Source organism: Cygnus olor, chromosome 11, assembly GCF_009769625.2.
Source record: "Cygnus olor isolate bCygOlo1 chromosome 11, bCygOlo1.pri.v2, whole genome shotgun sequence".
Lineage (NCBI taxonomy): Eukaryota > Metazoa > Chordata > Aves > Anseriformes > Anatidae > Cygnus > Cygnus olor.
Genome location: NC_049179.1, coordinates 12860728 through 12882095, shown reverse-complemented (window position 1 = coordinate 12882095; position 21368 = coordinate 12860728). Strand labels below are relative to the sequence as shown.

Below are 21368 nucleotides of genomic sequence, written 5' to 3'. Positions count from 1 at the left end.
TCCTTAATTTTTAATTCTGTTTCCTTGTAAAGACGTTTGAATTCCACTGTCATGAAAGATTTTTTGCAAAATAAACTTGCATCTCACCATGTTTGTGATATACCAGTAATGAAATATGAACCGGATCTTGGATGGATAAAAAAAAGTAGTAGGAGCAGCAGCTAATATTGGATATGTAAAATTAATAAGCACAAGAGTAGGTGTCTGGTTCATTCAGAATAAGTTATTTAAACTGAAGACAGTTGGATAGTTTTAAAAAATACATTCTCTTCATTTGTTTGTTTTAACTGTTTCTTATGCTTCTTTAAAATTATTACTTCTTTCAGAGCCAGGTGTTGGCCTTGGAATTGGGTTATGTAGCGTCCCCTACTTCCAGTGTATTTCAGGGATTTTTATTCACACCCTTTCACCAGGTTCTGTGGCGCATATGGATGGGAGACTCAGGTAGGATGAAAAACAGTGTCTTATGACAAAAGTTTTCCATTGCTCTGATATGTTTTATAGCTTTATATTTGACCTGATTGGGCAGGAAGTCATAGTGCTTTCTGGAAGTTTTGGGTTTACAGCACATGTGCTATTCTGAGTGTTTGAGCATGTATAGTTGTAATATCTGGGATTTCTAGAAACACAGCAACCCAGTGGCACTACTGTCTTTCATCTACACTTGGCAAGCTTTAGAGGACTTAGACAAGCATATAGAATTCTTTATGGAGAAGATTTCTAAGTGAAGCAATAAAAACATATCTGGGGAAAAACAAACAACCAATAGATGGTATATTCTGGCTTGCATGGGCACTAATTTTTCCATATGAAAGCTCTTCAAATTCTATCCCTTCTTGCCAATAAAAATAAAATTTTCAAAATGATATTTAGTAGAAATTCACCTCATAAGATTTATGAGCAAGTAGTCATGTTGAACATATTTAGAGTTGAATAGAACACAGCATTTTCAGTGAGGCTTTTTTTGATTTAACTTTGTGTGCTCTGTAATCCTCCTCTCTCTACATGCCCAAGAACTTAGCTGAAAGAACTGTTCTTCACTATTTGAAAGTTTGTGTGATATGAATCAATGGCTTCAGTAGGCCTCTTAATGTATGTAGGTATTTTCAGTAAAGCAGAGAGGAGTGTTCTCAGTTTCTATGCGGGCCAAATAAAGATTTCATCTGGAAGGATTCAGTCTAGCAGCCACCAGGATTACAATAGTCTGTCATTAGAATTTTTGTATTAGCAAGTTATTCATATGTAGCAGACATACGAACATCCTTTCTGATCTTAAGAGACCATAATACTAACAGAACACTAGCAGACCATAAAGATATGAAAAGTGAAGTGTTAACTGGATAGGAAGGAAGGAAGATGTAGGTGGAAACTGCAGCTGAGCTGCATACAGCAGAAAGATCACAGACACAAAGCGTGCATAGCTGAGCATGAAGTTCATAAGTTGCATGCAACAAGGCCATAAATTGAAGAAAACTCGACATCCAACTCATTCCAATTCCATTTTCTGTAAAGGGAACAATGAGACATGGTGATTAATCTGTGATCAAGTTAGAGGTCAACCACGTGGATTTGCTTCTTGCATACTTTTACATGGGTGAGACAAGGTTGGGAGGAAAACAAAACATGTTTTGTTCACATCCTTTTTTTTTTTTTTTTTTTTTGTATCTCTGTAGGTGTGGAGATGAAATTATTGAAATTAATGAAGCATCAGTACAAAATATGACCCTTAATGAAGTTTATGCCGTGCTGAGTCACTGTGATCCCGGTGCAGTGCAAATTATTATCAGCAGACACCCTGAACCACAGGTAGCACTGTATTCTTTCTGATTTCCAATAAAAAAAAACAAACTGAAGAACTAAGATTAAGTAAGAAAAGAGGTGCTAATCTACAAACAAGTGAAAGAATGTTGATAGCAAAGATTGTGATCCCTCTATAAGCATCACTGCAAGTATGAGACAGATTAAGGTACAAACCTGAGATGTGCTCTTACACATAATCATGTAAGATTTGAAGACTGATGGAGACTGTCTTACATGAATTTCTGTGTTGTGAATAAGGAAGCTACAGAAATAACATTTAAGGGATAAAACAAATTATATATCTTAGAACGATAAACTTTATTCAAGAAAGAGTTCTTAATAAGAAGAAATAAGTTTTCCCTTGGAAGAGGGAACATACCCCTCCACCCCGAAAGAGGTGGGGGGGGAGAAAGATTTATACAGCCATCATCTTTCATACCGTAATTAAAATTTAGGGCTTGCTCAACCAATGTTTATTATTAAAATATTTTTTCTTACAATAATTTTCTACAAAATGCCTCCTAACACCAAGTACAGTATAAATGATAACATTTAATTAATTTCATTAAATTATCATAAAAATTCAGCATTAAACCATCTTACACTGGTAAGTCCAGAATTAAATTTCTAGTGAAATATACAAAAGAACATTTATCTTTGACAGATCCCATTTTACCAAAACAACCAATATAAAAATATATGTGTAGAGAAATTTCAACTATATTGGAATATATGCCAATATAATGGTGTGTACTTGCTTAGCTTTAAAATTATCTGACACATGATATAACTAGGTCTATTTATTTCAATTAGAGAACTTACAAAAATTAGAAAACTTTGTGAAAGGAATCAAGATTTAAATGTTACTCATCACACAGCAATCTTGTAAGAGTGTAATAGCATGATATTTCCTAGGTATCTGAGCAACAGCTAAAAGAAGCTGTTGCACAAGCTGTGGAAAGCAACAGATTTGGAAGGGATAGACACCAATGGAATACTGAAGGTAAGGGGATGACCGCATTCATTGACATGCAGTAATTTTGACTTTAGAAGATATATAGGATGAGTATGTGCTATAGTAGAATCCTTGTAAGATTCAAGTTGCCTGGAGTCGGAAAGAAGAGGAGAAAAGCTCACAGGACATGACTCCTAACATGCCTCCTAAGATACATTACTAAAGAATGAAAAGAAAAAGAAAAGACATTTCTCTGATCCACAGCAAGAAAAAAAAATGCATTGTGCAAACAACTTCTTGCTCTTGCTTACCCTCTCCAGTGCATAATCACTGCTTAAAACTTTTCAAACAACTGTCAGTAGGTAACAAGACCGTGACAACAAGGAAGTAAATGTAACCGTTGACATTCACTTACATGCCTTTAACTCCTTTTATGGTGTGATGCATAAATCACAACTTTGCATCAACTGATGATGGCATTTAGCCACAAATTTAACCAACTGAATCTTAGAAGTAAGCCCTTTGCATGTATCTGAATAGCCATTTTGATCATGTTCCTGATGCAGGTGTTAAAAACTAGACACAAGCTGGCATGGAAGACACCCATGTGAAAAACATATTGAAAAGAACGCTGCTTATTGCAACCGCAGGGCACAGAAGCTAATGACCCGCTCCAGCAGTGACAGCAGCTACAACCCTCGGTCCTTGTGTAATAATGGAGCTGCATACCAACTGTGTGACTTGAAAGAAAGGGTACATAGCATTGATGTACCAATTACAAGACAGCCTGGCCTGCTGTACTCATTGTCTGGAAATAATTTGGAGAGAAATTCCCCTCCTACTTGTAGTGAAGGAGGTCGACCCTTGCAAAATGCTAAGAAACCAACAGAGATTCTTGTTAGAAAACCTAAATCATCAAAGCCCAAACCTCCACCAAGGAAATACTTTAAGCAAGACTGCACAGGAAATGACCAGTATAATGCAGACAGAAATGAAAAGCTTGTATCCGAAGTGGCTGTATCACCTTCTGCAAACCTTCAGGTAAAGCAAAATTTGCAAAATTTACTTGTGTGCATTTGTGAGTGAGGCAGGGGAAGGAGTAAAGCAGAGAGAGTGACTTCAATGATAACAAAGACAGGGAAGAAAGAGTGTGTTTATGTTCGTGAGCACTGGGGGAAGGGTATGAGGTTCTGTTTTGAAAATAATGGAGAAAGTATCTGAGTAGAGCCACCTGAGTTCTAAACTTGATGTTCAAAACTGAAGTCACAATGCAGAGACATGTCTGAAGGAAATTTGATTCCATATCTGAGAATGTGAATCTGAATCCCAGTTAGAACAGCCTCAAGAAAAAATCCACATTGGCATTCCCTTGGAACATGTGCCACCGGTAGTATCGAGCATTCTGTGCTCCCAGTGGGACTGCAACAGCGAGGTTCTGTGGGCTGGGACTGGAGGAGTTTGGACTGACTCTGATATCAGCTTGCTATGGTTCTTCCTAACTTCAAAATTCACAGAGTCATATAATTTGCGAAGCAGAGAAGTTGTGAAACAATTGCTTTGTTTCACCACTGGACTTCTTTTGGAAGAAAGCACTAACAATATGCAGCAGGTAATCCCGGGCTTTTTTTTTTTTTTTTTGAGATGAAGAGGTGTTAAATAAACCCATATAAGTTATCAGGTACACATTTGTTGATGAGTATTTGAAAATTAAGTGCATATTTGTACATTACTGAATTTCAGTTCCTTCTCTTATCTAAGATAAAATAGTAAGACACAGTGTTTCACATTTGCATGAGTGTGCAGGATTGTGAGATACACATGCTGAAACAAAGTTGTGGTTTGTTTAAAAATGGAACCTCTTCCCCCTGAATTTAGTAATGTCAGTAGAAACGAACAGATCTCAATGCAATGCAAAACATTTCCCAAGCTGCACAAGTCAAAATAAACTGATACAGCTTAGACTGAAGTCCAGGTATAATATTAACATCCAAGAAAGTTTAAATTCAGCACCTCATGTAAGGTGCTTTTCCCATCCCCTAAGAAGAGAGCAGTAGAAACATTGTCATCAACAGCTACTAGAAAATCACCTACCAGAAGTAAAATTCAGGGAAGTTAAGTACTTGTTGAACATATCTGCACGCAACTTATTATCCTTCACCCCTCAGTTATTCCAAATGATAGGGAGAAAAAATCCATTTTAAGATCAATGAAGTCTTTGAAAAGTCAAGTTTCTCTGTTAATGAAAATAATTTCCTCTAGAAAGAAGGCTTGTACATCTGAGGACAATAGTCCTCTGTCCCACGGAGACAGAGTTTCATGTCAGAAAGTATTTTAGATCATTAAGAGGTTTTATTGCTGCTTTTTTTTTTCTTTCCTTTATTCTCCAACCTTTTTATACTAGCCAGTTTGAGGCCTGCACACCATAGTTTTGTATGGGGGTTCTGCAGACTGTAAGGTTGCTTTTTCATAACCAAGAATGATTATTGATTAATTGATGTTTTTGACCGTGCTTTAAACCGCATCAATACAGTAGCTATAATTCCTATCAGTAGAGAGTAAGTTCAAACTGTACGTTTGGGTACAAAACAAAATGGTACTTCACTTACTGAAAGTACAATGTCCATACCTAACAGCAATGGAATAGAAGCACAACTTTCAAGTAGGCCCCTAGTAAGCATGGAGAAAGGTTTTCCTAGATCAAGAAAGCTGCACCACCACCACCACCACATTACGGAAAACTTAAAGAAATCTTCAATTACTGATTTTTTTCAGGACACACACAGACCCTGGTTGGTTTTGCTTCCTATTTGTAATCCTGTAGTTTAACTACAAAGAGGGCGCTTCCAGCATCACAATAGAGGAGATGGCAATTTAGTGTCATTGCTAACAAAGGAATCAAGTAATTTCAAGAGCATCTGTTAATGGTGCTGAGAATAGCATTCATTGTAACCTCAAATTAATCCTCTCACAGTGTTTCCAGCCAAGAACATGAAAGAGAGAGTTCTGAAGATGCAGTAATGATTTAACTTGTCCTTCAGGGCAAAAGGTCTTCAAGAGAAAAAAATTGGTTTATGGTGTTTTTGCCGTTGACTAAATTTTTGGGAAGTTAACTGCATTTTTTTCAGTCTGTTTACCAGTGTGCCATAAAATACCAGGCTGGATCTCTTGAAATACAGAAACAATTAAGTCATATGAGGAATACATCTCAAGCAGAAGTGAAAGCTTGATTCCTACTCAGTATTTCTTTTCAGATTACAAGTAAATGAAAATATGTTTTTCTTCAGATTCATGTAGTGTGGTTTGTATAATTACATTCTGACATGCTTCAATTTCCTGTTTGTTCAGCAGGAAGTTAGAGAACCAATGCTAGAGGGACATCAAACAGACGTAACTCACAGTGTCTTCACCACTTCTCCTACAGCATATCATGCTGAACACACAGCTGCTGTTCCGGCGGGCAGAGATCAAGAAAGAAAAGCAAATTTAGGTATGTTTAATGTGACGCTTGGAGATGAAACTAGCATTTAGTTTGGGCTGACTTGACCTCCATCTTTAAACGTAGACTTCACCCATGTTTGTAATTTTTTGGGTGAACAGATGAAATTTTAATCCATTGATCAGGCCTTGACAAAGTAGAAACTACATTAAAAGAAGGATACTAGATGATTTCTTGTCCATTTGAACTTTTTACAAGTATACTATTACTGTATTTTTTCAGATGATGCTTTGCTTATTTATATTGAAAAAATAATATTAAAGTTTTGTTTTAGCATTTCTAAAATACAATTTTATGTATAGATTCAAGACAAGCATTGTAATGGTACAAACCATGGATAATAAATTAGTATCTTAAAAAATTAAAGGAAGCAGTGTTAAGGGAACTAAACAATCTCAAGAAGTCCCCTTCTAACCTAAACCTTTACAGAAATTTGTACCTTCTGTCTCAGATCATTAAAAGAATATTTCCTTAAACATTATATCTTTCTTTATTCTGAGGCAGATAAAAGTAACTGTGCAAACGTACAAAGAAAAATTTGCTTCCATTCATCTCTACTGTATCTAACCTATAAGATGTTAGGATACCTTATTAGTCTGTGACGTATAAAATATTCTTACAAGAGAATTCAGTTTGTAATTACTAGAAAAATACAAGTGGAAAAGTTTGCACAAATTTCAGCTAGCATAAACATTAATCAAAGATCTTCATGGGAGAGTCTGTTTACAGCAGGATATACTTAAAAATGTAGGAAACAAAAATGAGCTTTTAAAAGAATTTACTGTAACAACAGCTTTTTCACTGCACTGCAGATAACATTGCAATTTTATCCATCTAGTTTAACTGCTATAGTTTGTATCATGACTACAGCGTCTCAAAATTTCAGGTTACCTTTAGAAGTTACAGGCCCCTTTGGAAAAGAGAGCCTGTGCCTAAGCAAGCCTTGTTTTTTCAGTTAATTTCAGTGTCAGGAAACAGAACTTGTAGATCAAGAGTTGTGAATTTAAAGTTTTTTTATTTATATTAAATTTTATTATTAAATTTTTATTTATATTAAAAAATATATTAGAGTAAATACTTATAGCGATGAATGAAAATCAAATTCAGTGAAGTAATAGCAATGCACAAATAAAGGATGAATAAGGAGAAGAAGGAGGCAGCTTGCTAATAATCGATCTTTCTCTAATATAGGAAGTCTACTTTCATCAATACAAAGGCCTGTACTTAAGAGGCAAGCACGTGTAGATTATACTCTTGATACAACAACAGAAGACCCTTGGGTTAAGATTTCTGACTGCATAAAAAGCTTATTTAATCCTACAATGAGTGAAGACAACAGCCACTTAGATTTGCAACCTGGCATCAACACAAATGAAGAAAATCAAAACCGAAGCAGCTCAGAGGCGGTTCTGCAGAAATCAGAATCAGAAATAGTCAGTTCAAAAGTGCTAAAATCAGATGAAAATGACATTGTGAAAAAGGGTCCTCCTGTTGCACCTAAGCCAGCCTGGTTTCGCCAAAGTCTGAAAGGACTGAGGAAAGCAAATTCAGACCTGAAAACACAGGCAGATCAAAGTCCTCCTGGCCTTCAGAGTATTTCCACCAAAGAACTGCAATCCAGTTTATCCTGTCTCTCTTCCAGGGGATCATCAATAAAACAAAGAATAAGCTCATTTGAATCTTTGAGTGCTCCGCAGTCACCTGAAAAAGTACACCGAAGGCTTAGCCTGAAAACATCTGTCCAGAAAGAGCACCCTCCCAGCCCAAAAGGGTCAGAGGGGTCTCCAACCCATTTAAACCAAGCCTTTCTCCAATGCTCAGAAAATAGCCAACAACAGTCAAAGTCATCTGTGGTGATGGGTACAAAAAGCCTAGACAGAACTTCCTCTCCCAAGGAGGTCCTTGCAGCTAGCTCAGAGGAAAACAACAATGCCAACTCTGAAAATTCCTCAGGCCTTTCAACTACAGAAGCCATTACAACTTCCCGTGCATTATCAGTAACAAAAGCACATAACCTAAGATCACGAAGCTTTCCACTTACCGCTACCCAGTCCTGTGAGATGATGAAGACATACGATGAAAAATATAGCAAAATCTATTCCATCAGTAGCCAGGTGTCATCTGCTTTAATGAAATCTTTGCTTTGCCTTCCTCAGTCCCCAGTCCCTTCGGGAAACAGTGCATGGGAAGCTCTGGAAACCTTGTCTCAGTCCTCTGTGGAAGAGGATGGGACTTCTCTCTTACCTGCAAGTGAGAATCATCACATGGATACTGGATTTTCTCTAAAGTAAGATATCGTATTTAAAATCAGATTTGCAGATCAGTATTGCTGGGTCTGTGTTGTGATTAGCTGACAGATTAACACTCTATGTTAGGAGCGCACAATTGTAAAACACAAATTGAGTTAAGGAACTTTTAAGAACACAAAAGTTTGAATGACTTGTGTAATTATTACTTTTATTTTTAATTTGTTTTATATATATATAGGCATATTTCAAACTTCCTCCTAGTTAAAGAGGCAGAAGGTTACCAGTAATTATTCATTACTGATAATGAAAAGTATGCATTTGCCAGTGAGGAAGCAGAGGAATTTGAGTACCCTATTTCTAAATTATGTGAAAACCTTATGATTAAGCTTCCCCAAAATAAACTGCTGTAGCCAGTCACAGTGATGAGGTGATGTAAAAATCCTGACGCTCCTAATATTTGACTTGAGTGCCACCAACTCTCCGGGTAAGTTATGCAGTTATACTGTGTATCACTGCAATAATACTTCTGTCTTAAGCAGAAGCAATTCTGGCTCAAGTACACAAAGGTGATGTAGCAGAGTGGAGCCTAGGCATTCCCCATGACACAATAGTATCACCCTGCTCAGTCTTGCTTCCTATGATTCGTATGCATTTTCTGTTAACAGCTAGTCAGGGATTTCAGGAAAGAACAAAGTGAATAAAGATAACACTTGACAAAATATTTCAAAAGTACATATGAACCTTCCAAAACTCTTTCAAAATTCTATTGCACAGGTTAAAAAAAAAAAAAATCTACTGTTTGTCTTCTCAGAGACAGTTTTATTAACAAAACTTATTATCTTTTACCAGAGAGTTACAGTCTGTGACGGCTGCACATCAAGAGATTTACATGGTGATCCAGATAAACCCTGGATTTCGAGTGTCCATCTGAATCTCTTAAATCTGCTCAACTTGAGTAGTATTTTCTAGCTCTAATTAAAAATACTGTGAAAATTGCCTCTTAGCAAAACAGCCTTACATGCATACCTACAAGAATTCCTTTCTTGATAAAAAAAGGAAAAAGCCCCAAATCAAAACCCACCTCTTTATCTAATCCCAGGCTTATCTGGAAAACACAAAATCGCATGAGAGATTGAAAAACAAAACAAACAGCAACAAAACCACAGACATTTATTTAGGTCTGTTTTAGCCTGGAGCTGAGAGATTATTCTTGTTCTCCTATATGATGGATCCTGCTTCTGTTAAACTATGATATATGTATTTATAAGACATATTACAAGAGAGAGCTGCCTCCCCAAAAATGGTAAGATCAAAATATGACTGCTAGAATTGTCTGTTCTATGCTTGTGTATATTCTTTCATAACTCAACGTTTCCTTTTTATTCTTTTCACAATGGGACACAGCCTTTCTGAGTTGAGAGAATACACTGTGAGCTTAGCAGACAGCGAGAAAGAGGAAGAGAAACAGGAACACGGCTCACCTCAAGCATCCGGTGTGTCAGGGCAGTCCGTCATCTCTCTGCTTTCCCCTGAGGAGTTAGCAAAACTTATAGAGGAAGTAAAATCATTAGATGAAGCAACCTTAAAGGTAAATCAACTTTTTTTTCCTGTATGATTTTCAGAGAGCTGTGGAGTGGATGTGCCTACTTAATCTTTGCGACTTTACATTTTTCACAAATGAACAAGTTACATCAATATGTATCAGTAGTAATAGTTAGCTCTTTTGATCTGAAATCTTAAAGAAGTCTACCACGATAACTAAGCAAGACTAACACCCATTTAAGTAACTGATAACAGCTACAGAGCAAGTGAGGTCAGTGCATGAAGTAGACACTGATACTTGGGACACCTTTCATTTTTTGTGGGTTCCCAGTCTGAGATGCCTAATGCCTCCTCTTGGGGATTGAACATCCTTTAGTACTCCTGGATTCATCTAGAATTGTAATAATGTTCAATACGAGCCAAAATCAAGGCTAAACGTGTATTCCAAAACTGTAAAGACTTTTAAAAAGACTGCCCACACTCAAAGAAAAAGCAGACAATATCTAGTGCTTTGCATGGAAAACAGTCTTCTGCTGGCAGCTGTGTGTTTACCATGTTAGACTTTACAAGCAGCCCAAAAGCAGTATAACTATATTAATGTGCCAATGAGCCTAAGTTAATATATTTTTGCCTCTTAGCTAAACTGCAGTGGCACAACTCCTAGGTTAGTTGTGGATTGCATCTGTACTGAATGAAGCTTGGGTGCCTATCTATTGGGTGCCTATTCATGTCTGCCTACCACAATACCAGCCAGGTGGACATTTTCTTGCTGACAAACTTGCAGCTACTAAAACACATTTTCATGTTGTATGAAATCAATATTAGCCTCTAGTTCTTTAAGAACTTGCTGGTAAATTGAAAAAAAAAAAAAAAAAAGCAGTTTGATAAGCAGAATTTATGAAAGCCAAGTTTCGTATCAGTTTGTGCTTCTTGTCAACATCCCATGTTGATATTTCTTGGTCTTATTACCTGTAAAATTATTCCACAATGAAACTTTAAGGACAATCTCTGAGCAGCACCTACGCTCTGTCTCATTGCAGATGGCTGGTGAATTCAATTGTGGAAGGAAACAAGACAATAGCAACAGATGCAATGACAATTGGTCACATTCTGAAAACAATTACGAAATGTGGTCAAGAAAGCCATGTTTCCTTAGGAAACTACACTAAACAGGAGTTGTTACCATATACAAATGCTTTTTTGCAATAACTGTCAAAAACAGTTCACTCTGATTCTGTTACTAGACTGTTGTTAAAAAAATAAAATACATTTTGGAAGCAATCTTTAAGCTATGGCACTTATATCCACATTAGTTGTGTGACAAATTATTTTTCCTCTTTTTCCAAAGCAAGGCCCTCTACACAATTAAATATTTTCAGTTTCTACAGCTCTCTTTAACATAATCCAATTTATAGTCCAGACCTAACAGATAACCTATTTACAGAACATAACAGTTTTGGACACAGAAACGTTTTATAAAATAGGTAATTGATTTGTGAATTTGATCAAAACTATAAACATGTCTCAGCACTATGTCTATGTCCTTAGGTCTCATTACAAAATTCCCATGGACAAAAACAAAATGTATGGATTTTCCAGTTATTCTGATTTATATACTAAGATGTTCTTAACACAATTCCCTTCTCTGCCTAGGAATTTGATGATATTCATGTTACAATTTTGCATAAAGAGGAAGACACTGGGCTTGGATTTAGCCTGGCAGGGGGCGTTGATCTAGAAAACAAAGTGATAACAGTAAGTAGCATCTTTCAAAAAAGTACTCTGAAAACAACTACTCTATCTAAAAAGAAATGTATAAGTTGCTGGTTTTCTACTACAGAGGTTGTCTTTCAGCATAATGAAAATAGGCAGCTGTGCTGATAGATCAGAAAAATCGCGGTCTTAAGTGTGCAAGAACGAGATCCTTCTGCACAGTGCTGCCCTCTCCAGGTGACTGGCAGTGGTGTCCTGTTTTCTCGGGCACCATCCTAAACAGGTCTGAAATCCAACAGCCCACAGCCCTCATGCTTATAGAAGACCCCAATGCTTATAGAAGACCATACAGGGTGGTCAGTCCTACCAGGAGGAGTGAGGTGTGTGTGTAGACAGGCAAGGCTAGAGACTAGCTTCATACCTTCTGACTGGCAGAGTAGCAAGAGGGTCAAGAAGTACAGGCATGGTACGTACTGTGGGCAGCAGGGTGTTGGCCATCTGATACCAGGGCTAGAAAGATTGCCTTGCTGCCTGATGAGTCCTGTGTCCCGGAGAGCTTATCTGTACAAATACTTTCAGCCTTCAGCCCTGAAATGTGCTAGAAACAATTTTTTCCTGTCACAGAATGAAAAATGCACATAGTAAAAACTATTAACCATAGTGATTTATCTTGTTTTTCCTCTTCTCTTTTCTTGTGTGTCTGCATGGTGACTGGGCTTTTCAATAGGTTCATAAAGTGTTTCCCAATGGACTAGCATCTCAGGAAGGAACCATTCAGAAAGGAGATGAAGTACTGTCCATTAATGGAAAGTCCCTTAAAGGTGCAACTCACAATGATGCCTCAGCAATTATGCGACAGGCTCGACAACCCAGACAAGCTGTTGTCGTCACTAGAAAAGCTAAAGATGGAGAAAAAAACAGCATTTCAATTGATTCTAGTACATCTTCAGTAGCAAGTGATGCCTCACAAGACTCTGGTAAGTTCAGTGCCGTTACCTTGCTGCCCCCACCTACTAAGTGTTTAATCATCACCTGAAATCCTTGCTGTTCATAAAGCAGCTCAGTAAGGCTGGGTAAATCTGAGAACCATGATTATGGACAGAACAGTTAATAAACAATCCTGAAATAGATATTTGGAATAACTTTGTTAGAGTGGAAAAGAATTGATGGATTTCTAAAATAAATGAACATTCTGAAGAAAGAAAGGAGAAAAAAGAAAGAAGTGTGAGATCCTCAGTATGAATTTCTGAAAACATGCAAATACTACTATCGTAGTAACAGGTCTAAATACAGTTATAGTGACAGTTCAGCGATCAGTGATTCTTTAATATTACAGTTTCTACTTTACAAGACTTTTTCTTTGTGAAAGAATTTTTGGTTTGAGCATCGTGCTAGTGTTTGATGTAGCTGGTGGCTACATCTGAAACATGGCAAGGACAGATTTTTGCAGAAACTGACATTTCTAAGATATTTTTTGTGTTTTGTTCTAAAGCATAATCTTGAGATCTGGAGCTTTAGTTATGTACTGCAAATAAAAATTAGCCCTTTATAATTAATAAAAATTTCAAAATTAACATCAAGTATGTTTATCATAAATTTTGTTCATTGAACATATTTTTATAATTCTAGTAAATATCACCAGCTTTCATTTTTATATTTCTATTCTGCCATGAGTTCAAATACAACGTACTCCAACTTCCCAGAGGGCCTGACAATCACAAAAAGAGGAATTAAAAACTATTGTTTTCTTTTTCATTTGGCAGTTTTTAGTTCCTTAGCAAACAAAACAGTTCATTTTTTGTAACAGATCCAGATTTTGTAACATTTCCAGATATGTGGTGCCCATCTGATAACTTTCCATTTATTTTCAGCAACTGAAGATACAATCTGCACTGTAACTCTAGAAAAAACACCTGCTGGTTTGGGATTCAGTCTGGAAGGAGGGAAGGGCTCTATTCATGGAGACAAACCCATTGTCATCAACAGAATATTTAAAGGTAACATACTTAAATGTGCATATGCAGGTTCTTAGCTGATACAAATGTGCAGTTCATAACTGACTGCTGATTTATACCCATGAAAATGATTGTTTTTAAATGCAGTGCAAGTAGTTTTTGCCTGCTGAGACCAGGTGGTTTATACCAAACGTGATGGTGATTCTTAATGAGTGAAAGAATCACTAAAAATTCCTCCATTGAAAGATTTATTACTATTATTTTTCTTATTACCCCCCCCCCCCCCCCCCCCCCCAGGGACTGCGTTAGAACAAAGCAGCACCGTTCAGCCTGGTGATGAGCTATTACAAGTGCACACAACTGCCATGCAAGGACTCACTCGTTTTGAAGCATGGAATATAATCAAGGCATTACCTGACGGGCCTATCACAGCTATCATCAAGAGAAGGAATCCAAGCTCTGTTACCACCAAGGCATCTGAAACTTTGTAAGAGGAGTTATTAGACTACTGCCAATATTACCAAAAAATAAAGAAAAAAATGGGGTGTAGGGGATTATCATTTGGCTAGCAGAGCAAGATATTCAGAAAGAATATATGAAAAGTACATACAATTTTACTGGCAGATACAGAGAAAGCTGTTCGGGATAAAATGTGAAGATGTGCACAAAACATGCAGTATTATTATTTCAACATTCAGAAGTGGTTGTTACAAATCGTAGAATGATAAAAATGATTTATTAATAATATACTGGTTGTAATAAAATGTGACGGCTATAGTAAGTACTCTCCTATTTTAAGCCATTAACTTAAATATCAGAAGCACATTCTATGGTTAAGTATTCAGTTCTGTTCTGCTGTTTTTGCTCCCTGCCTTACCTTCACAGAAGGAGGGAAAGCCAACAACTAAACACTGCAACACAGGATGCATAAAAGGCAGAGAAAGTGGGATGCATCTTAGTGTATCAAAACTAAAACGTGCCCTGAGAAACTCCAGCTTTTCTATTCAAACTGCAGAACAGCCAAAAACTAACTAGGGTAACTTTCTACTAGCAGTTGAAAGAGACATCTTGACTCCAGCAGGCAAACACAGGGGAGCATCTCATCGTATTGCACGGGTGAGGCTGGAAGCTGAGGGTAATACAGTGGAGGTTCTCCCAACCTTCCTCTGGCCAGACATCTCAGAGTACTAAAGTGGGAGAGCAACAAGGCCATTTAGAACCAAGACTTACCTTCTGACCACACATGTATTTTGAAATATCTCTGCTAGTTTTGTAAGGAAAAGTGCCAGTGTTTCTGAATTAAACCTTCCAAATCCATATATTTATTCTAGAAACACTAAATAACTTGGACACAAATCTATACTTCAAATGCTGCTATCAGTATTCTGGGACTGATCTCCAAACACTGTATGGAATCCTACAAACAGCACGTGCACCTACAGGAAGGCGATCTTGTGCACCCTTTGGTTCTCTCTAAACTGTTTCTCTCAAGGGAGACAAACAACACCAGGATAGAAGTATTCATTCACTAGTTGAAAGCCATATGGCTACACTGGTTGTCATCCTTGGCTGCTCACCTTCCCCATATTCTGGGAATCTGCTGCATCCTTCTAAGGTTACACAGGGGAGTCCTCCAAGATCTTACAGGATGATCTTCACTGGGACATTTGCATCTCCAATTTGGCATAGCAGAAGACTGAATGTTAAGTGCTCTTAATTCCTTCTGAATAGAAAACACTGAGCACTCAGAGAAAGGATCCTCAAGTTATTCCAATGAAGAGATTCACCTATCACCTTTATTGTTCAGAGTAATATAAAAATATAACAAATATACAATAAATAGCTAATAAAAGGCTCCCACTGTCTGCAAAAGGTTTACTTGCAGGAATAATCAGTGGTGATGTGAGCTCTGCTCTTTGAACTTTTTACTAATTAATCATAATCCTGCAAAGATCTGCCCAGATATCAAACTTCATGCCCAACTAAAAACTATAGTATATTTACTTAAATACATACAAACCTCTGTAATATCAGGCCCCAATCTCTCCTCAGTGAATGTATTACCCTTCTTTAAGCACAGAAAGCAGCAATCTAAAATGGAAATACGGACCAACCACAGACCAAAACACCTAGTGGGGAGCGCAAACAGGAGTGAAAGCTCTTCTCTGCCTTATTGCATTGAATTCAGAAAGATGCTGGAGGTCTGAGTGTCTCTTTAAGTTTCTCTGTGCAGGTGAATGTGGAGCAATTTTAGAGAATCATTCAGGAAAACAACAAGACAGCAAAAAAATATTTATTTCATCATACTTGTACGGATTTTTACATCTTTCTTTGCAAAAGAGACTAGATTAAAAATTGCTTCCTTTAAAAATCTATTCCACAGGGTGAAAATGACAGTGGAAAACTTTGTATGCAAATCTATACCCCATACTAAATATAAAACAAATACAGAACAGCAAAGCATAATAACCTTGTTAAATAACCAAATTACAGCATTAAAATCACAACCTACATTTAAATTTCTAATACAGCAATTTATTTTCCTTTTGTAATTATATGTAACCATAATAATGTCTGACACTCCTGCAGTAACCAGAAGCATAAATATTTTCAAAAGCTGCACACATCACTACACACTAGATCAGGAGCTGATTTCCCAAGATAGTGCTGTGAGGTAAACCAGTCTTAGACAGAAAGAAATGTCCTTATAGGCTGTCAAGTCACTACTGAGCTACAGAAAAGATTATTTACCCGTTAAGACCTCTCACCACAAAAAACGGTAAAATGTTTAAAATACGTGATCATTACAAGTGCAGTTAAAAATAGCAAGTAAAGTGCTTAATGCTCATTATTTATTGCCCCTGTGTCAGTGCAGTTTGGTTCATGACATTACGGAAATCACTGGTTTTGGTAGAGGGAAGGAAAGAGGAGTGTCTATGTGTCAACCAACAGACCTATGAATTGATTTGCACTGCTAGATCTTGATTTAGGAAAAGAAGCACCTAAGATATATTTACCATGAAGACTACCTGTTATCTGTGGGAACAAAAAAGTAGATCCTATAAAAAAATCCAATCAATTCTGACTTTTAAATCTTACTGGCCTGGTCTCACTGGAACATCTGAGCAGCTCTATGAGGGCTGGCAGCAGAAGAGCTACCTCTTCATTTGGGGAAGGAACATTGTTCTGCAGGAGTCTACAAGGAGCTTCAGAGACAAAACAGGGCTCACTTGCACCTGACTAATACTGGTAATGCTAAGTGGATTTTAGTGATGCTCCTCCTCTTAGGCAATGAGAAAGAAGAGTTCTAGTACACACATCTTCTCCCCGCAACCAGCCAGCAGTGCTGCCTCTAGGATTCTTCCAGCCTCTGTTATGACATTCCTCTAATTATGAAAATGAAGGAGAGCTTATTAGAAAAGTATGCGTTGCTTTGAATAGACAGGCAGAAAATGCTGTTTTAGAAATGTACTTTGCTCAATCCATTCTTCCCATTTCATGTTTCCCAAGTTTCTTTGCTGGTTAAAAAAAATGGCTATAGGTCAGCTTCATATTTCCCATGATTTCTACCCTCAAGCTACCAGTTCTTTCCTACCCTCAGCTCGTGATGCCAGCATTTAGTCTTGTCATGCTTTTAATGCCTTAACGGCTTTGGTCAGATTGCTGTAAAATCCAGCTATGCTAGCTGGAAAGAAGGAATCCACCACCGTCTGGGGAAGATAGCCACCAAGATCTGTCTGAAAGAAACTGAGGAGTTGAGTCTTGTCTGGTTCCCTGCAAAGACAATGCAAATGATTTTATAGCCAGAGGTTTGGAAACATTTAGGACTTTACAATTACTCTTACATGCATTATCTGATGACAGATATTTCTAAGTTCCTTACATGCATTATCTGATGACAGATATTTCTAAGTTCTTTTTTTAGGAAACAAGAAAACAACAGACATTATTTCTATGAACGTGGCTATCCCCGCAAATCAAATTACAGTTAAGCTAGGCCCTCATTAGGTACACGATTCTGTTTATGAACAATGACAATGTAATAAACAACTGGATACTCATTTCCCCCAAATTAAGACCATACTTGTATGTTCTGCTGAATCTCTGTTTAAGAGGTCAGCAAGAATCCTACCACAATGATAGTTCCTGTAACACTGAAGAATTATCTCTAGGAGAGACTAATTCACCACACAGAATAGAACAAAGAAGGCACTCAGTCATAACGACTACAAGTCACAGGAAGATAGGAATGTGTTATTGCTGAGGTGCTATAGATCACGTGTAGCCATATACACAAAACCACACTGCACAATGGATAAGAAGGACTTCAGAATACATAGTGGTCAAATAGATCTCTACTTACCCTGGAAGAGGTATACAGAAACAGCCACAGGGATAATTAAACCCTCTCACAAAATTTGGTTGACGAGGACACTGTGGGTGTTCCACATTGGTGGCTACAAGAAAAAGCAATTAAGTAAGAGATGTAATTTTCACAGGAGATGGGAAAGGGCCCCTTGTGCTCAAAGCACCAGCTGAGCAGCAAACTCGCTGTAAGAGAATATATTTAAGAATGGCTGCGTAACATTTTTAATGTTGGGCTGCGCCATGCAAGCAGTCAGAAAAGACCATTAAAAAGGAACCACTCTGGCTACAGAATTGAAAAAATCAAAGAAGTTTTAAATTCAGAAGCAACAGTTACTGAGCTCTAAGTATTAAGATGTTTTGAGGGAGTTTTATTGAACCTGTGCTGTGACAGTGCATTGCTTTTCTTGAGAGGTCATTCAAGTTGCTTCCAAGTAATCTATGCCACAGAGGTATAGGCCCCTTGATTGCTGAGAAGCTGCACTCCAGCAGGTATATAAATTCCTGGCAAATTGTTCCTGAACAGGATGGGAAAATTGGGCAGCTGAACAGAGGGGCAATAAAAGCACTGACTTGCAACAAGCAAACAATAGGATGAAAAGGAAAACAAAGAAGCATCCTTCCATGCAGCAGTCCCTTAAAAAATCAGCACTATTTGGTTTCATAGGAACCACAAGCCAGCGGTATGATATTCTGAACTTTAACATGGCTTTATATATATACTCTGCCTAAGAAAAAACAGTGACTAGAGACCACTAATATTTTACCTTTTGATCAAAATCAGATTAATAGCTACTAAGCAGCATATAACTTTGTATTTTATATTTATTTCTGGTAGCTGCCAATTAACTCCCAACACAACATGAGCACAAGCATCTTACCAGCAGATAGCATTGTCCCATCCTCATATTGCTTCATTAGGACCACATCCACAAATTCTCTTGGTGAAATAATCCTCATGAAAGCCGAAGGGGTTGTGGTTCTGCATACAGAGACCGCCTAGAAATTACAAAAGCCTTATGTCAGCTGATGCTCTCACAAGTTCAGCGTAAAAATCCCTGTGCCTTCTGGTACTCTTTTAGTTACGCTTGAAAAACTTATCATGAGTTCTATTACACCATTTGTTGAAAAAAAATGCAAATCAGCACAGGCAAAAGGCACCAAGGTATGTTGACAAAGAACAGCTTAATGAAGAAAAACACAATGATGCTGCATTGTTCCCAGGTCACTTAAGGTCAGATACCACAAGGGGTGCTGAAAAGCAAATCTGGCACATGTATGCTCATGGGACAGTTAAAACGCTTCTCTTTTCCAGGAATTTCATGAAGATATCTTCTTTGTAGCATATCACATAGTAAGGCAACTTGATACCCAGATTTGTTACCCTGAAGAAACCTTAAGACTTCCATCCCCTTCTATGGAGGCTCTATAGTGGATAGGCACCCCAAAACAGAGGTTTCTACTACATTGGTAAATGCTGGCAAATCTGACAATGTCTGTGAATTTCAAACAGCAAGCTGTACCGCTTCTGAAATCAAGGATTATAACTGATTGCCTGTAAGGCTCCAACAAGAAAAACTTTCACAGGACTTCCACAAACATCCCTGGGAATGGTTGTGCTTGCACCCTGGATATCTCCAAGCACAAATATCCACTTTTGATTTGGGGATCTAAATCCAACATGTTTTTAAAGTTCTGACACACAAAGAAAAAAAAAAAGGAAATTAGACTGTACAATCACAGCAACAGGAGCAGCCACTGCTCACACACAGCCCTTTTCATCTGTAATGCTCCAAGTGCAGCATCTATGTTTTGAAGAGGGAGACACTGAAGCAAAGTGCTGAGCCAGCCAAAGACAGTGGCACAGAGCACAGAGCACTGGGTGCTGCCATGGTGCAAGACAGGGCCTGAATTAATGGTTGATAATGTGAACCTTCACTACTTACTTAAGTCTATATGCTCGCTAAACCTTCTCTTTCCTCACAGATATCTTGTTAAAAATAATCACACTTACCTTGATTTACAGCATTAACAACAATGTAATGCTGGAATATTTGTAGTTTAAAAACATGTAAGTTTACAACATTAAAGTATTTAGCCAAAAACGTACAGTAGTTCCTTTCACAAAGATAATCCACTGATAATAGATAGAATTTACTCAAAATTGTACTCAAAAGAATAGATTCCTAATCCCAGTACTGTCACACTGATCCAGACAGAGGCTGCACAACTTCTTGAGACCCTTTTTACCTGCACGTGACGTAGGCTGTTTCAGAAGGCAGAGCCCAATCCCTCTGAAAACCCCGCTCATTAACCCCACCGCCACGTTTCTTAAGGAACTCACATCACTGACGGTTTCCACGACCTCGAAGTCCTTCACGTTCTGGTCCCACTTGGTTCTCAGCCCGCCAGCCACCGGTTTTATGCACTCCCAGACATCCTCCGGGCAGGCGGGCACGGTCCCCTCTGCCCTGTACCTGCGGCAGGGCGAAACGAAAGCAAATCCCGCTGCTCCACCCCACATCGCCCCCAGCCCGGCCCCGGTCGGTCCGCAAAACGCCCCAGCTTTACTCACACGTTGCCGTTGAACTCAGCCGAGGGTCTCCACGACAGCACAACCTCGCTCTGCGGGGATGGGTGAGAGCTGTGAGCCGGCATCAAACTGACCCCCCTGTCCCCCTGCCTGCCCCGATCCCCACCGCACGTCCCTCCCCGGGCTCACCGTGCTCCGGCAGCCCCGCCAGCCGCCGGGGTCCCGCCGGTACAGCCCGATTTTGGCCGCCGCCGCCTCAGCGAGCCCCGCGTAGTCCATGGCCGGGCAGGGCGGAGCCGCCGCTCGGCCGCAGCCTGTGAGGCGCCCGCTCCCTGTGGGCCGATGGCGGCACCTCCCCCTCACCTGAGGGGAAGCGGCCTGCCGCCGCCCGCCCCGGATCGGCTCCCGAGCCAGGCAGCGGCGAAGGGACGTCGATCGGGTCGCCTCCGGCCTCCAAGGAGCGCCGGGAGCCAGGGTTTTGCTGCTTTCATCCGAGATGGATGGCGTACCGACAGGCCGGAGCGGCGGGCCGGCCGGCTGCAGGCTTTCATCCCGAAAAAAAACATCTTCAGCATCTAAAGGAGGCGCAGAATTGCAAGACTGTGTGAAAAAAGACAGGATAAATCAGGAGTAATGACATACGTTTTTAAAAGGCCATGGAGAGAAAGTTTTCCCCAAAGTCTTGTAGTGAAGTTTATCAGCGTGAGCTGAGGAGGCTCCCCAGAAAATGAACACAAGACCTAGGACTTCATCTGTGAGG

General features: G+C 38.8%; 2 protein-coding genes across 4 annotated transcripts in view; one reads left to right on the top strand and one right to left on the bottom strand.

Annotated features, from left to right (window-relative positions):
- Window positions 1-16772, top strand: part of IL16 (interleukin 16) — a 39779-nt gene extending 23007 nt beyond the window's left edge. Inside the window, exons 11-21 of one of the 3 annotated variants that reach the window (XM_040569757.1) lie at window positions 327-444; window positions 1674-1806; window positions 2716-2809; window positions 3327-3796; window positions 6104-6242; window positions 7443-8538; window positions 9905-10088; window positions 11696-11797; window positions 12483-12732; window positions 13627-13752; window positions 14008-16772. In XM_040569757.1, coding sequence (XP_040425691.1) covers window positions 327-444; window positions 1674-1806; window positions 2716-2809; window positions 3327-3796; window positions 6104-6242; window positions 7443-8538; window positions 9905-10088; window positions 11696-11797; window positions 12483-12732; window positions 13627-13752; window positions 14008-14201 — 2906 coding nt within the window. In that variant the 3' untranslated portion in view covers window positions 14202-16772. Of the gene's footprint in view, window positions 1-326; window positions 445-1673; window positions 1807-2715; window positions 2810-3144; window positions 3797-6100; window positions 6243-7442; window positions 8539-9904; window positions 10089-11695; window positions 11798-12482; window positions 12733-13626; window positions 13753-14007 lie in introns of those variants that run through there. The other 2 variants (XM_040569756.1, XM_040569755.1) reach the window with 2 other exon arrangements.
- STARD5 (StAR related lipid transfer domain containing 5) lies at window positions 15988-20947 on the bottom strand. The gene is made up of 6 exons (XM_040569758.1): window positions 20798-20947; window positions 20651-20700; window positions 20420-20552; window positions 18957-19074; window positions 18074-18167; window positions 15988-17484 (listed from the first exon to the last, which is right to left on the bottom strand). Exons 1-6 carry the CDS (start codon window positions 20885-20887, stop codon window positions 17337-17339), a joined length of 633 nt encoding a protein of 210 aa, XP_040425692.1. The 5' UTR covers window positions 20888-20947; the 3' UTR covers window positions 15988-17336.
- Between the last annotated feature and the right edge of the window lie 421 nt (window positions 20948-21368).